This window comes from Amblyraja radiata, chromosome 4, assembly GCF_010909765.2.
Source record: "Amblyraja radiata isolate CabotCenter1 chromosome 4, sAmbRad1.1.pri, whole genome shotgun sequence".
Lineage (NCBI taxonomy): Eukaryota > Metazoa > Chordata > Chondrichthyes > Rajiformes > Rajidae > Amblyraja > Amblyraja radiata.
The window spans coordinates 113,795,994-113,812,253 of record NC_045959.1 but is presented as its reverse complement, the minus strand read 5'-3'; the positions used below and the strand labels follow the sequence as shown (position 1 = coordinate 113,812,253).

The following is a 16,260-nucleotide window of genomic DNA, read 5'->3' as shown; positions in this document are numbered from 1 at the left end:
CGTTTCAGGTCAAGATGCTGTCTGAAGAAGGGTCTCGACCCGAAACGTCGCCCATTCCTTCTCTCCAGAGATGCTGCTTCACCCGCTGAGTTACTGCAGCATTTTATGTCTACCCCAGATTTGTAGGTAAATTGGCTTCTGTAAATAGCAAATTGTCCCTAGTGTGTAAGATAGTGCTAGTGTACGGAGTGATTGCTTGGTCGGCGCAGGCTCGGTGGGCAAAAGGGCCTGAATCCGCACTGTATCTCTAAAGTAAAGGCTTATCAATAACTATTATGGGATCCACAGATATTCTTTTGATAGATTTCCTATTCCCTGGAGCGCAGGAGGACGAGAGGTGATCTTATAGAGGTGTATGAAATTATGAGAGGAATAGATCGGGTAGATGCACAGTCTCTTACCCAGAGTAGGTGAATCGAGGGCCAGAGGACATAGGTTTAAAGTGAGGGGGGGGGGGGGGAATTTAATAGGAATCTGAGGAGTAACTTTTTCACACAAAAAGTGGGCGTATGGAACGAGCTGCTGGAGGAGGTAGTTGAGGCTGGGACTATCGCAATGTTTAAGAATCAATTAGTCAGGTGCATGGATAGGACAGGTTTAGAGCGATATGGGCCAAACGCAGCCAGGTGGGACTAGTGTAGATGGGACACGTTGGCCGGTGTGAGCAAGTTGGGCCGAAGGGCTTGTTTCCACGCTGTATCACTCTATGACTCTTTAAGTGCAGGAAGGAACTGCAGGTGCTGGTTTAAACTAAAGATAGACACAAAATGCTGGAGTAACTCAACGGGTCAGGCAGCATCTCTGGAGAGAAGGAACGGGTGACACTTCGGGTCGAGACCCTTCTTCAGACTGAGAGGAACTCTTGCTTTCCATCCCTCCCCCATTCCAGATCTCCGACCAGTCTGGCTGTCCTCCTAATTAAATTTTATCTCTGTATGCTTCGTTGTCACCTTTGCCCAACTAACAGTTTGACATTTTCCTTGAACCTCGGCCCCTTTGATCTCTCGTTTTCACACCTCACCCTTCCATGTCTCTGTCTCCCTCTCCCTTGACTCTGTCTGTCTCAACCATCAGCTGGGCCATCAAGGTCCAATAGATAACAACATCCTGCCTCTGGGCTAACAGAGGGAAGTAGATAGTGGTCACCCTCAGAGATAGCTGCAGACCACACCAAACATCCTACAGCAAGCAAGATAGATCACTCGACGAAAAAGATGTAGTACGGTCATGGGCAGATTCATGGGTAATTTTCGGCCCCATTTCCGTAACCGGCTTCCGTCTCTGCACCAAACGTCCCATAGGATACTAGTGCGGAGACGGAAGCCGGTTACGGAAACATCCTCGTAAAAATAAAAGTTATTTGGTAAAAATCTTCTCCTCATTTTCAGAATTATAATTTATTATCAAACTGTTCCCCTGCAACGTTGATTACACTGCGAGTCGGGTCGGGTTACGGAAATGGATGAAAAAAAGGCCCATGTTCCGCTCCGTTGCGTACTACACGTCAGCCCATTGCATTTAGCAGGAGTGGTCTATCTTGCTCCGCTATAGGATCTTTGGACCAGGCAACATGTTGACCTTTGACCATTTATCCGTTAAAAGTGATAACAAGAAAATCATTCACCTCACGCCCCCAACCTTGGCACAGCACAAGGAGCAGGAGGAGAGATTATGTGGTGGTATTAAATTGTACAAGAGTCTCTTACCCTTGTAGATTCATACAGCATGGAAACAAGACCGAAACGTGGGCGGCACGGTGGCCCAGCGGTAAAGTTGCTGCCTCACAGCGCCAGAGACCTGGGTTCGATCCCGACTATGGGTGCTGTCTGTATGTAGTTTGTACGTTCCCCCCGTGGGTTTTCTCCGAGATCTTCAGTCTCCTCCCACACCCCAAAGACATGCAGGTTTGTAGGTTAATTGGCTTGGTACAATTGTAAATTGTCCCTGGTGTGTGTGTAGGATAGTGTTAGCGTGCGTGATTCGCTAGTCGGTACGGACTCGGTGGGCCGAAGGCCCTGTTTCCGTGCTCTATCTCTAAAACGGAAACGTTGCCTATTCCTTTTCTCCGCGGATGCTGCCTGACCGGCTGGGTCACTCCAGCGTTTTGTGTCCGTCATTCGTTTATCCATGTTCGGCATGGACATTGTGGTCCTCTGCTGTCCAACTGGTCCAAGTTTGGAACACAATTGAAATTCTTTTTTGATCGAAGAATGCAATAAATATATATCTCGTTAATAGTTTTATTTGGTCCCTGACATGACTACAAAGGCGAAATTCACGTTATATATGTAACAACCTTCGGTAACCAGAGTTTTGTCAAAGACACATGAAAAAGGCAAATGATAATTATTGGTGGGCTACACAATTTATTCAGTAGTTTATGTCCCCCCCCCCCTCCCCAATCAGATTAAAACTCGTGTTAAAATGGTAAAAACCGTAGCACTTTAAAATTACCTGGTCGTACATATCACCATACATTCCCTTATACTTAAGGGCCTGTCCCACTTATGCGACTTTTTCGGCGACTTGCCGGCACCTGTCATAGGTTGCCGAAAATTTTCAACATACTAAAAATTCAGCAGCGACCAGAAAGACGCTACGACTCTTTGAGCGACTGAGGAGACTACTCACGACCACACACAGGCGACATGTCACGGGGTGAAGCCTGTATGGGAGTCAAGTTGGGAAAAGGGGAAGTACAACGGGATCTGGGGGTCCTTGTAAATCAGTCTATGAAAGTAAGCATGAAAGGTACAGCAGGCAGTGAAGAAAGCGAATGGCATGTTGGCCTTCATAACAAGAGGAATCGAATATAGGAGCAAAGAGGTCCTGCAGTTGTACAGAGCCCTAGTGAGACCACACCTGGAGTATTGTGTGTAGTTTTGGTCCCATAATTTGAGGAGGACATTCTTGCTATTGAGGGAGTGCCGCGTAGGTTTACAAGGTTAATTCCCAGGATGGCGGGACTGTCATATGCTGAGAGAATGGAGCAGCTGGGCTTGTACACTCTGGAGTTTAGAAGGATGAGAGGGGATTGTTAAGGGTTTGGACACGCTAGAGGCAGGAAACATGTTCCCGATGTTGGGGGAGTCCAGAACCAGGGCCACCGTTTAAGAATAAGGAGTAAGCCATTTAGAACGGAGACGAGGAAACACTTTTTCTCACAGAGAGTGATGAGTCTGTGGAATTCTCTGCCTCAGAAGGCGGTGGAGGTCGGTTCTCTGGATGCTTTCAAGAGAGAGCTAGATAGGGCTCTTAAAGATAGTGGAGTCAGGGGATATGAGGGAGAAGGCAGGAACGGGGTACTGATTGGGGATGATCAGCCATGATCACATTGAATGGCGGTGCTGGCTCGAAGGGCCGAATGGCCTACTCCTGCACCTATTGTCTATTGACATGTTGCGGGGTGAAGCCTGCATGGTCGTGAGTAGTCGCCCAAAGAGCCATACCTTGTTCTGGTCACCGCTGGATTTTCAACATGTTTGAAAATCTCTCAGAGACCTGCGGCGGTCATAGATCGCGGAAAAAAAATCGCGTAAGTGGGACAGGCCCATAAATTAAAGATACAAGGCAAAGAGATTTGCAGGTACTTCATAGGTGTGTGTAAAACCTGTACCTTGTTGATTTAGAAAAAAAAACCTCTGGTCCAAAGTTGGCATTTCCTACCAAATTTTAAAAAGAAATTAATACATAATCGATAAAATTAACACACAGGTCTGTTATTGTACAAGGTTAGGCCTCAGTTGAAGTCAATCGTCTTTGGGTGTGTCGATGATTAAGCATTATTTTTATATCAGATCTCACGCACAGGAGATCCGCAAATACAGTGTCCGGGGCCACGATTTTTACAGGTTTTGCCAAAAAATAAATGTTGTAACTCTCGTCTGCCCACGTATTCATTTGCTAGATGCATTATCCAGTACAGTGTGAACTGATCATGAAGCACAGTTGGAATCCAGATTTACTTGCATCCCAGAGCAGAAATTACATTTACACATATCCGTATTATGTTTGGAAAAGACAAATTGCACCAACGAAACTATAGGAAGGCATCTTAACATATCTGAAACAAAGAAGATAAATTAATGAACATTTTACTTGCAAGATCAATTTTATATGCATTATTGTGACTAAAATTACAGAACTCTGATAGAAAATTTAAGAAAACAGAAATATTTTTCGTACTTTCTGTTTGCAGATGCAGCTTTTAAACTTGTCTCTTCAAAAATTCAGTGAGCCAATATTCACTGTCAACATCTTTCAAGCGTTAAGAATAGATCAGATGGCATTTTTTTTTAAAGAATACAGGAGAATGTTTTAAATACAACAGGGTTTTGTTACAAAGAAAGCCAGATAAGATGGCTGTTCGTTAAGAAAAGATCTTCATTTATCTCTATGCAAAAACAAAAGAGCTTTAATTATTATAGTTCAGTGATCTCACAAATGGAGATATCTTGAAGGTTTACGCGTAAAACTCCTTGGTGGGCGCCTTCTGATAGGCGGTGGTGGAAGGTTTACGCTCTCCAAGATCGTAGCTGCCTTCGTCCTTCTTCCTCATGCGGTAGATCAAAAGCAAGATGAGGAAAATGGCGAACAGGAAACCGATGACCCCTCCAGCAATGACAGCTGCGAGAAAGACATTTGGATTAGTCGGAGGTAGACACAAAATGCTGGAGAAACTCAGCGGGTGAGGAGGCAGCGTCTAAGGAGCGAAGGAATAGGTGACGTTTCGGGTCGAGACCCTTCTTCGGATGGATGTGGGGGTAGAGGGGGGCGGGAAGAAGAAAGGAAGAGGCGGAGACAGTGGGCTGTGGGAGAGCTGGGAAGGGGAGGGGAAGGAGGGAGAAAGCAGGGACTACCTGAAATTGGGGAAGTCAATGTTCGTACCGCTGGGGTGTAAACTACCCAAGCGAAATATGAGGTGCTGCTCCTCCAATTTGCGGTGGGACTCACTCTAGCCATGGAGGAGGCCCAGGACAGAAAGGCCTCATTCGCAAGGACAGATTCGCAATCGGAGGGGGAGTAGAAGTGCTGAGCCACCGGGAGATCAGATTGGTTATTGCGAACCGAGCGGAAGTTTTTCCAATAGACAATAGGTGCAGGAGTAGGCCATTCGGCCCTTCGAGCCAGCATTGCCATTCAATGTGATCATGGCTGATCATCCCCAATCAGTACCCCGTTCCTGCCTTCTCCCCACATCCCCTGACTCCGCTATTTTTAAGAGCCCTATCTAGCTCTCTCTTGAAAGCATCCAGAGAACCGGCCTCCACCTGAGGCAGAGATTAGTCGGAGTCACCTCTGCAGAAACGGACAATTACATGAGAGCACCTCACGCGCCAACGAACCGCAGATGCTGGTTCACACCAAAGGTGGACACGGAATGCCGGAATAACTCGGCGGGACAAAGGCAGCATCTCTGGAGAGAAGGAATGTCTAGGCTCATTCAGGCCGCATTTCTAATATTGTGAACAACGTTGGGCACCCCGATATCTGAGGAAGGACGTGCTGGCTCTGGACCTGGTCCAGAGGAGGATTACAAGAATGCCGTCGCCTGTAGTGGGACAGGCCTATAAATAATGCCATCTATAGAAAGCAAACTCAATGCTAGCATTTATTTCACGAGGGCTTGTATACAAAACCAGGGATGCAATGCTGAGACTCTATCAGGCTGCATTTGGTCAGGCTGCATTTGGAGTAATGCGAGCAATTTTGGGCCCCATATCTGAGGAAGGATGTGCTGGCTCTGGAGAGGGTCCAGAGAGGTTTACAAGAATGATCCCAGGGATGAGCGGGTGAACCAACGATGAGCGTTTGTCAGCACTGGGCCTGTACTCGCTGGAGTTTAGAAGGATGAGGGAGGACCCTCATTGAAATATACAGAATAGTGAAAGGCTTAGATAGAGTGGATGTGGAGAGGATGTTTCCATTAGTGGGAGAGTCTAGGACTAGAGGTTATAGCCTCAGAATTAAAGTACGTTCTTTTAGGAAGGGGATGAGGAGACATTTCTAGAGGCCAAGTCAGTGGATATATTTACGGCAGAGGTAGATAGATTCTTGTTTAGTACGGGCGTCAGAGGTTATGGGGAGAAGGCAGGAGGATGGGGTTAGGAGGGAGGGAGGGAGAGAGAGAGATCAGCCATGATTGAATGGCAGAGTAGACTAATTCTGCTCGTATCGCTTATGAATGGGTGAAGTTTCGAGTCGAGACCGTTCGTCACCCATTTCCTCTATCGAGAGATGCTGCCTGTCCCGTCTTAAATGGAAACACTTTTAGTATAGAGATACAGTGCGGAAACAGGCCCTTCGGCCCAACGAGTCGGTGCCGACCAGCACTATCCTAAGATTGATTAGTAGGACTGGATGTTACAATCCCTAAGGGTTTTCACTACAATTGACATTCGGTATTCTTGGGGGTGACCACTAGGTGATTGTGCTACCAATCAGACACATCTTCAGTTGTGTACCTCAACATCACTGGGTGTTTCGGCCTTTTATCACAAGACACCCTCAGTCAAGGCAGGACCACCGCAAGGTGATCAGGCCTGGGTGTGTGTCTTATGGTTAGCCTCTTATGGTCATGTGGCAGCCCAGACAGCATCTTTTCTCTTCAGTCACAGCCAGTGACTGCTCCATTCGGCTTTTTTCCTTCCATCTTCCTCTCTACCGCTGACTGTGGCTGGTTGAGCTCTGGACTCGTGTCCGTTGGTGGGACAGTACTTGGTTGAGCTTCACCTGGGGTGCTGATACCCTGTGGACTGTGGTGGTTAACCTGCCACTGGGCTTCACTCCACTGATTTGGCCTACCTCTTAGAAAGTACACATTAGGGACAATTTATAATTGATGTTATTGATGGATGTGAAGCAGAAACATTTGAATATTCCAAGATGACTACAGTTCACCTTGATGGAAACAGAGGAAGAAAGAACCCCCTAAGACTCTAAGCACCACTTCAATGTTTCTATAAAACTTGGGCAGTCACGGTGGCGCAGCAGTAGAGTTGCTGCCTTGCAGCGCCGGAGACCCGGGTTCGATCCCGACTACGGGTGCTGTCTGTACGGAGTTTGTACGTTCTCCCCGTGACCTGCGTGGGTTTTCTCCGAGATCTCCGGTTTCCTCCCGCACTCCAAAGACGTGCAGGTTTGTAGGTTAATTGGCTTTGCGTAAATGTAAAAAATCGTCCCTTGTGTGTGTAGGATAGTGTTAGTGTGCGGGGATCGCTGGTCGGCGGACACAATAGGACGGTGGAGGCCGGTTCTCTGGATACCTTCAAGAGAGAGCTAGATTGGGGTCTTAAAGTTTGCGGAGTCAGGGGATATGGGGAGAAGGCAGGAACAGGGTACTGATTGTGGATGATCAACCATGATCATATTGAATGGCAGTGCTGGCTCGAAGGGCCGAATGGCCTACTCCTGCACCTATTGTCACCTATTCCTTTTCTCCAGAGAGGCTGCCTGACCCGCTGAGTTACTCCAGCACTCTGTGCCCGTCTTTGATTGTATTTATGCAGGGTATATCTGATCTGTTTGGAGTTTTAACGTGCAAGGCAAAGCTTTTCACGGTACCTCGGTACACGGGAGAATCGTAAACCTTAACGCAAGGGAACACGATGCTTGCAATTACCTGCCAGCACTTCTGTTCTCTGGAAAAGACTTTCCGAATGTTTCTCTGCAGAGACGTCATCTCCGTCCGTGTTATGAGTTGGTTTCTCAATCACAAAATCATCTCCTTTCTTTGTCTCCTCTTTAATCAGGGTGTCGACAGTTGTCTAAGTTCAAAAGAGCAATGAAATGAGAAATCAATTCCAAGAGTAACGGAGCGGAATGGAGACAAAAACGTCGTTTTAAATTAAACACAAACATTTTTTAGGAGGGAGATGAGAGCGACTGCCTCACAGCGCCAGAGACCCGGGTTCGATCCTGACTACGGGTGCTGTCTGTACGGAGTGGGTTTTCTCTGGGTGCTCTGGTTTCCTCCCACACTCCAAACATGTGCAGGGTTGAGGGTTAATTGGCTTTGGTAAAGTTGCAGATTGTCCAGTGTGTGTGAATGTGTGTGTATATGTGTGAGTGTGTGTGTGAGTGGATGTGTGTAGGGTGTGAGAGTATGTGTGTGAGTGTGTGTGTCTATATGTGTGTGAGTGTGTGTATATGTGAGTGTGAGTAAATGTGTGTGTGTGTGTATATGTGTGAGTGTGTGTGTGAGTGGATGTGTGTAGGGTGTGAGAGTATATGTGTGAGTGTGTGTGTCTATATGTGTGTGAGTGTGTGTATATGTGAGTGTGAGTAAATGTGTGTGTGAGTGTATGTGTGTGCGTGAATGTGTGTGTGAGTCCGAGTGTGTATGTGCGCATGTGAGTGTGAGTGTGTGTGTGTGTGTGTAGGATAGTGCATTCGGCCCATCAAGTCTACTCCACCATTCCATCATGGCAGATCTATCTCTCCCTCCTCACCCCATTCACCTGCCTTCTCCCCGTAACCCCTGACAACCCGCACTGACCGATCTAAGCTGCGGTTACTTGCCTCCGTTCGGACGGGTTTCCTGCCCGTTTTCTTCTGCGTGGTGGTCTCCACTCGCACAGTCACTGCTCGCGAGGCGTCTACAGTGGGCTTGACCTCTGGGTTGACTTGTGCCGGGTTAAAGGTCACCATTTCAATCTCCGTTTCAAAATTCCCTGCGGATACAGAAATATCCATGTCAAAACATATCTGAAACTCCATTTTAGAGGCACCACCGTGGCGCAGTTCAGTTTCTATGTCTATCTCAAGTCAACATTATTTGTCACATACACATACAATATGTACAGTGAAATGAAAGTGGCAATGCCTGCGGGATTGTGCAAAATAACAGAACGAGCTGCCAGAGGAGGTAGTTGAGGCAGGTACCATCGCAACGTTTAATAAACATTTCGGTAGATACGCAGATAGGACAGGTTGAGAGGGATAGCGGGCCAAATGCAGGCAGGTGTAGATAGGGCTTGTTGGTTAGCGTGGGCAAGTAGGGCCGAAGGGCCTCTTTCCACACTGTATGATCTATGACTCTATGACCTATTTTCTCCTCTCAAACCTATTCTGCTTGTGCCGTATCTCTAAACAAAAGTATCTCTAAAGTGCTTGAAAACGAGCAGCAACAATGCTAGATTGGTTTGTTTATCTTCCTCAAAACGGGCGGGCACGGTGGCGCAGCGGTAGAGTTGCTGCCGTACAGCGCTTGCAGCGCCGGAGAGCGGGGTTCGATCCCGACTGCGGCCACTGACTGTACGGAGTTTGTACATTCTCCCCCGTGACCTGCGTGGGTTTTCTCCGAGATCTTCGGTTTCCTCCCTCATTCCAAAGACGTGCAGGTTTGTAGGTTAATTGGCTTGGTGTAAGTGTAAATTGTCCCCAGTGTGTGTGGGATGGTGTTAATGTGCGGGGATCGCTGGTCGGTGCGGACTCGGTGGGCCGAAGGGCCTGTTTCCGCGCTGTATCTCTAAAACTATAAAAGAAAAACTAAATACTTAACAAAATATAAGATTAAACCATTTAATCGTCAATGAAGTATTGCGACCAGTTTATAGGAAGGATGTTGTCAAGCTGGAAAGAGTGCAGAGATTTAGAGGATGTTGCCAGGACTCTGGGGGCCAGAACTGCAGAGAAAGCGGTTGGGCAGCCTGGGACTTTATTCCTTGGAGCTCAGGAGGCTGGAACAGTGATCTTATAGAGGTGTACAAAATCATGAGGGGAATAGATAGGGTGAATGTATAGTCTGTTTCCCAGGGTGCGGGAATCAAGAACAAGAACCCCTCGACTCCATCCAAGGACCCCGACAGTCTTTCCAGGTGAGGCAGAGGTTCACTTGCACCTCCTCCAACCTCATCTACTGTATCTGCTGTTCCAGGTATCAACGCCTCTACATTGGTGGCAGGCTCGGCGATCTTTTCGCTGAACACCTCCGCTCAGTCCGTCTTAACGTTCACCTGATCTCCCGGTGGCTCAGCACTTCAACTCCCCCTCCCATTCCCAATCTGACCTTTCTGTCCTGGGCCTCCTCCATGGCCAGAGTGAGGCCCAGCGCAAATTGGAGGAGCAGCTTGGGTAGTTTGCACCCAACATTGATTTCTCTAACTTCACGTAACCCATTCCTTTCTCTCTCCATCCCCTCCTCCTTCTTAGTTCTCCCGCCAGTCTTACTGTCTCCGACTACATTCTATATTTGTCCCGCCCCCTCCCCTGACATCAGTCTGAAGATGGGTCTTGACCCAAAACGTTGCCCATTCCTTCTCTCCAGAGATGCTGCCTGAGTTACTCCAGCATTTTGTATCCATCCAAGAACCAGAGGACATTTAATGAGCAAGTGGGATAACATAGATCTAGTGTGAATAGGTGATTGATGTGGACTCAATGGGCCAAGCATGCTCTATGCTGTATCTTTATACTAAACTAAAATCTGTAGCAAACACAGTGCCAAGTTGATATCCTTTGCCTGCACACGATTCATATCCCACCGTTCCTTCATTCATTAATTTGGAACTGCATGGTGGGTCGAAGGGACTGTTTCCATGTTCATAAGCCATAGGAGCAGAATTAGGCCATTTCACCCATCAAGACTACTATGCCATTCAATCATGGCTGAAATATCTCACACTTGTAATCCCATTCTCCTGCCTTCTCCCCATAACCCCTGACACCTGCACTAATCAAGAATCTGTCTATCTCTGCTTTAAAAATATCCATTGACTTTGGCCTCCACAGCCGTCTGCGGCAAAGAATTCCACAGATTCACCACCCTCTGACTGAAGAAATTCCTCCTCATCTCCTTCCTAAAGGAACGTCCTTTTATTCTGAGGCTATGACCTCTGGTCCTACTCTCCCACTAGTAGAAACATCCTCTCCACATCCACCCTATCCGTGTCTTTCACTATTTGGTACGTTTCTATGAGGTCCCCCCCCCTCGACCTTCTAAACTCAATGCTGTCCCTCAATATTTTCCATGCTGTATCCTGAAGGACAAACAACCAATTACTCACAAGCAGCATCTTACAGGCAGACTTCATTTTCTTTTTTTAAAGTTCAAAAGACAAAATGGCCGACATGCCAAATGTAACAGGTGTCAAATTAAAACATGCCATATTTTAACAGCGCAGATTAAACTGATCAGATCATAAGTGATAGTAGAATTAGGTCATTCGGCCTCAAGTCTACTCCGCCATTCAATCATGGCTGATCTATCTCTACCTCCTCATCCCATTCTCCTGTCTTCTCCTCATAACCTCCGAGGAGTGGGAGATTGCAACCTTCACCCTGTTTCGACTAATGCAATCAACCCGGAGAGCACAATCAAATATGATCAAATAGAACACGTTGTCCTGCGACTTTAGGCCGTGCACGCCATACGCAAGAAGAAGAAGATAACCTCTGACACCCGTATTAATCAATCAAGAATATATCATATTTCTGCCTTAAAAATCTCCACTCAATTGGCCGCCACAGCCGTCTGTGGCAATGAATTCTCCAGATTCACCACCCTCTGACTAAAGAAATTTCTCCTCATCTCCTTCCCAAAAAGGCTATTCTAAGGCTACGACCTCTAGTCCTAGACTCTCCCTCCCACTAGTGGAAACATCAGATGGTGGTTCGGAGGCCGGAGGTGGTTAGATTTGCAGCGTTTTGTAACGAACACACGAGAAATAAAATGTTATCTGATGTTAGATTATGCAGTGGCAGCAACGTTACATCGTTTATCTCCACACTGGTTTAACAAGTGCAAGTTTCACAACAGCCCCAGCAGGGTTCAAACTAAATAACACCTGGAAACTGCAATAACCTAAAAATAAGTTGGATTTTAACATTTATTTAAACAGTTGTGCAAGTAGAAAGGTTTAGAGGAAATAAGAGCTTGTTTTCTTTTTGGTTGGGTTGGCCACAATGTTATAGGAAAGATGTTGTCAAGCTGGAAAGGCTGGAAGGAAAGAGAAGATTTACGAGGATGTTGCCAGGACTCGAGGGCCAGAGCTGTAGGGAGAGGTTGAGCAGGCTGGGGCTTTATTGCTTGGAGCGCAGGAGGATGAGGGGTGATCTTATAGAGGTGTACAAAAACCATGAGTGAAAAAGATGGGGGTAAATGCAGTCTTTTGCCCTGAATAGAGGAATCGAAAACCAGAGGACACAGGTTTAAGGTGAAGCGGGGGAAGAGATTTAATAGGAAGCTGAGGGGTAACCTTTTTTTACATAAAGGGTGGTGGGTGCATGGAACGTGCTGCCAGAGGAGGTATGTGGAGGGAGGAACTGCAGATGCTGGTTTAAACCGAAGATAGTCTATCTTGCAGAGGAGGTAGTTGAAGCAGGGAGGATCGATCGCAACATTTGGACAGGTACATGAATAGGGCAGGTTTGGACGGATATGGCCAAACGCGGGCAGGTGGGACTATTGTAGCTGGGGCTTGTCGGTTAGCGTGGACAATTGGGCCGAAGGGACTTTACGATGATTCAATTTGTTACTTCTGTACGGAGAGGATTTTGTTTTCATGCTTTTTAGGTGAGAGTGGCAAAGTTCAAAGTAGATCAATGTATCAAAAAAACAGCTCAAAACAGATTTTAAAAAACAGCTTTTTTCCACGAGTGGTAGCTCTACTGAATAACCAAAAATCTGTAGCCTCCTTTTGCTCTGGTAATTTAATTCACATGTTTAATCAATAATGTTTTATTATTAATGTTGAATGTTTTATGCGTCATTCCTAACTGTCACTGTATGTCATGTTGTCACTTGCGGGTGGAGCACCAAGGCAAATTCCTTGTATGTGAATACTTGGCCAATAAACTTATTCAATCATGTGGGGCTATAGGCAAGGCATTTATTTCCCATTACCTTCATTCCTGTTCATTCATTCTTCCTGGTCAAAGGTGCTTAATCGGCACAAAACACACTGTGACATTTTGTATTTGCATAAAATAGAGAAAGAGAGAGAGAGAGAGAGAGACAGAGAGAGAGAGAGAGAGAGAGAGACAGAGAGAGAGATAGAGACAGACATAGACAGAGAGAGAGAGAGAGAGAGAGAGACAGAGACCGAGAGAGAGAGAAAGAGAGAGAGGCAGAAAGACAGAGAGAGATACAACCTTATGACTTGAATATTATGACTTGAAGGCTTATGACTTGAATATTACTTATCCATGAGTACGTCACAATGCAGCTTTATAGGACTTTGGTTAGGTCGCATTTGGAGAATTGCGTGCAGTTCTGGTCACCTCAATGCAGGAAGGATGTGGAGGCTTTGGAGAGGGTGCAGAGGAGGTTTACCACAATGATGCCTGGATTAGAGGGCATTCGCTACAGGGGGAGGTTGGACAGACTTGGATTGCTTTCTCTGCCTCCTGTATCATATCTGCCTCCACCACCACCCCTGCCAGCACGCCGCCACACATCTCCTTTCGACTTTGCCCTCCTCACCTCATAGCTATGGGGTGGCTGGGCATATATACTCTGGAATTTAGGATGAGAGGGCATCTTATTGAAACATATAGGATTATTAAGGGTTTGCACAAGCTAGAGGCAGGAAACATGTTCCCGATGTTGGGGGTCCAGAACCAGGGCCCACAGTTTGAGAATAAGGGGTAAGCCATTTAGGACGGAGACGAGGAAACACTTTTTCACACAGAGAGTGGTGAGTCTGTGGAATTCTCTGTGGAGGCCGATTCTCTGGATACTTTCAAGAGAGAGCTAGATAGGGCTTTTGAATATAGCGGAGTCAGGGGATATGGGGTAAAGGCAGGAACGGGGTACTGATTGGGGATGATCAGCCATGATCACATTAAATGGCGGCGCTGGCTTGAAGGGCCGAATGGCCTACTCCTGCACCTATTGTCTATGCCTTCTAGTCTAGTTCAATTTTGATCACGTGCACCGAGGTACAGTGAATAGGTTTGTTGCGTACTAACCAGTTAGCAGAAAGACAATACAGGATTCCAATCGAGCCATATACACGATAAGGAAATAACCTTTAGTGTAAAGTCCAATCAAAGATAATCCGAAGGTCCCCAAATGAGATAGATCACGGGTGGGGAACCTGCGGCCTTTTGAATGAATCCAAATTTTGTAGAACAAATCCTTTTATTTTTATTATATGTTTTTGTTCGTCTTTTACTATTTTTATATTAATCTTAAAATGAACGTATTTAAAATACCACAGAGTAAAAGAAAATTCAACAAAATAATCCTCCCGACTGAAGGCCACAATTAAAACATTAGTAAGTCATGAGGGCTATTTTAACAAAATAATGTACATTTTGAAGTATATCTAATTGAGGTTTCTTGGATGCGGCCTTATTAGATTACAGCTAACTTGATGCGGCATTCCAACATGAAAACGTTCCCCAACCCTGAGGTAGATAGTAGTTCAGGACTTAGCGTAGTTTATTTTAGTTTAGAGATACAGCGCGGAAACAGACCCTTCGGCCCATCGAGTCCGCGCCGACCAGTGATCCCCGCACATTAACACTATTTACATATACACCAAGCCAATTAACCTAGAAACCTGTACGTTTTTGGAGTGTGGGAGGAAACCGAAGATCTCGGAGAAAACCTACGCAGGTCACTGGGAGAACGTGCAAACTACGTACAGACAGCACCCCTAGTCGGGATCGAACCCGGGTCTCCGGCGTTGCAAGCGTTGTAAGGCAGCAACTCTACCGCTGCGCCACGGTGGACGGCCAATTGCTCTAGTTGCGGTAGGACGATTCAGTCGCCTGATCCTAGTCTTGGGCATTTCCACCCTGGGATAAAGACTCTGACTGTCTACACTATCTATGCCTCTATTAATTTGATATACTTCTATCCGGGCTCCCGACAGCCTTCGACAAACAATCATTGTGACTATTGTTGAATGTCGAACAACTTCAACACTGTTCATAGAAAACAATCTCAAAGTTTGTTCAAGTTCGACTTATGGATAATGTCTTCAGACCCAGACAGTGACTCAATATTAAGTCTGGAAGACAGCAAAGCAGAAGGTGGAAGACGTTTCCTGTAACTCAATACTAATGGGAAATAAATGCCTTGCCTACAACCCCCCCCCCCCCCCCCACATGAATGAATAAGTTTATTGGCCAAGTATTCACATACAAGGAATTTGCCTTGGTGCTCCGCCCGCAAGTGACAACATGACATACAGTGACAGTTAGGAATGTGACATAAAACATTAAACATTAATAATAAAACATTATCGATTAAACATGTGAATTAAATAAAATACCAGAGCAAAAGGAGGCTACAGATTTTTGGTTATTGAGTAGAGCTGCTACTCGTGGAAAAAAAGCTGTTTTTATGTCTGGCTGTGGCAGCTTTGACAGTCTGGAGTTGCCTTCCAGAGGGAAGTGATCCAAATGATTCACATGCTATAAAAGAGCACACTTATCAATGCTAGAGTATCAGGAGGACAAAAAAGGTCTGTATCTTCATAATAAGTTCCAGCAGAAGAATAAGGCCATTCGGCCCATCAAGTCTACTATGCCATTCAATCATGGCTGATCTATCTCTCCCTCCTAACCCCATTCTCCTACCTTCTCCCCATAACCGCTGACACCCGTACTAATCAAGAATCTATCTATCTCTGCCTTAAAAATATTAATTGACTTGGCCTCCACAGCCTTCTGCGGCAATTAATTCCACAGATTCACCACCCTCTGACGAAAGGAATTTCTCCTCATCTCTTTTCTCAAGGTGCGTCCTTTTGTTCTGAGGCTATTTCCTCTAGTTCTGGACTCTCCCACTGGTGGAAACATCCTCTCCACGTCCAGTCTGTTAACCCGATCATTTTGGTGCAGCAGCAACTGAAAACATGGTGAATCTCCAGAGGGTGGATGGTCATCATGGACTCAGTGGGCCGAAGGGCCTCTGCACTGTATCTCTAATGTCTAAAGGGATATGGGTCACCATGGACTTGGTGGGCCGAAGGGCCTGTTTCTGCATGGGTCACCATGGACTCGATGGGCCGAAGGTCCTGTTTCTGCACTGTATCTCTAGTCTAAAGGGATATGGGTGGTCAGCATGGACTTGGTGGGCTGAAGGGCCTGTGTCCATGCTAGGCTGCTATAGTCCAGCTTACCAGAGCCTGATCCAGAGGTGTCGTAGTCATCATCGTCGACTGGCCAGTTGCCGGACTCCACGGGCTCTCCTTTGTCGATCGACTGCTCGAGATAAAACTCCTCACGCCAAGGCATCTTAGTGGCCGACACAGACTGCCGCTGTGGAAGGATGGAGAACACTGTCGATTACCAATGACCAATTCA

General features: G+C 46.4%; 1 protein-coding gene across 2 annotated transcripts in view; it reads right to left on the bottom strand.

The window, feature by feature from the left end:
* Positions 1–3,634: 3,634 nt before the first annotated feature.
* sdc2 (syndecan 2) overlaps positions 3,635–16,260 on the bottom strand; it is a 90,196-nt gene continuing 77,570 nt past the window's right edge. For both annotated transcript variants that reach the window (XM_033020278.1, XM_033020279.1), the window contains exons 3-6: positions 16,077–16,215; positions 8,521–8,672; positions 7,622–7,766; positions 3,635–4,626 (exon numbers count right to left, since the gene is read on the bottom strand). In XM_033020278.1, the coding sequence (XP_032876169.1) occupies positions 4,463–4,626; positions 7,622–7,766; positions 8,521–8,672; positions 16,077–16,215 (600 nt within the window). In that variant the 3' untranslated portion in view covers positions 3,635–4,462. The remainder of the gene's footprint in view (positions 4,627–7,621; positions 7,767–8,520; positions 8,673–16,076; positions 16,216–16,260) is intronic.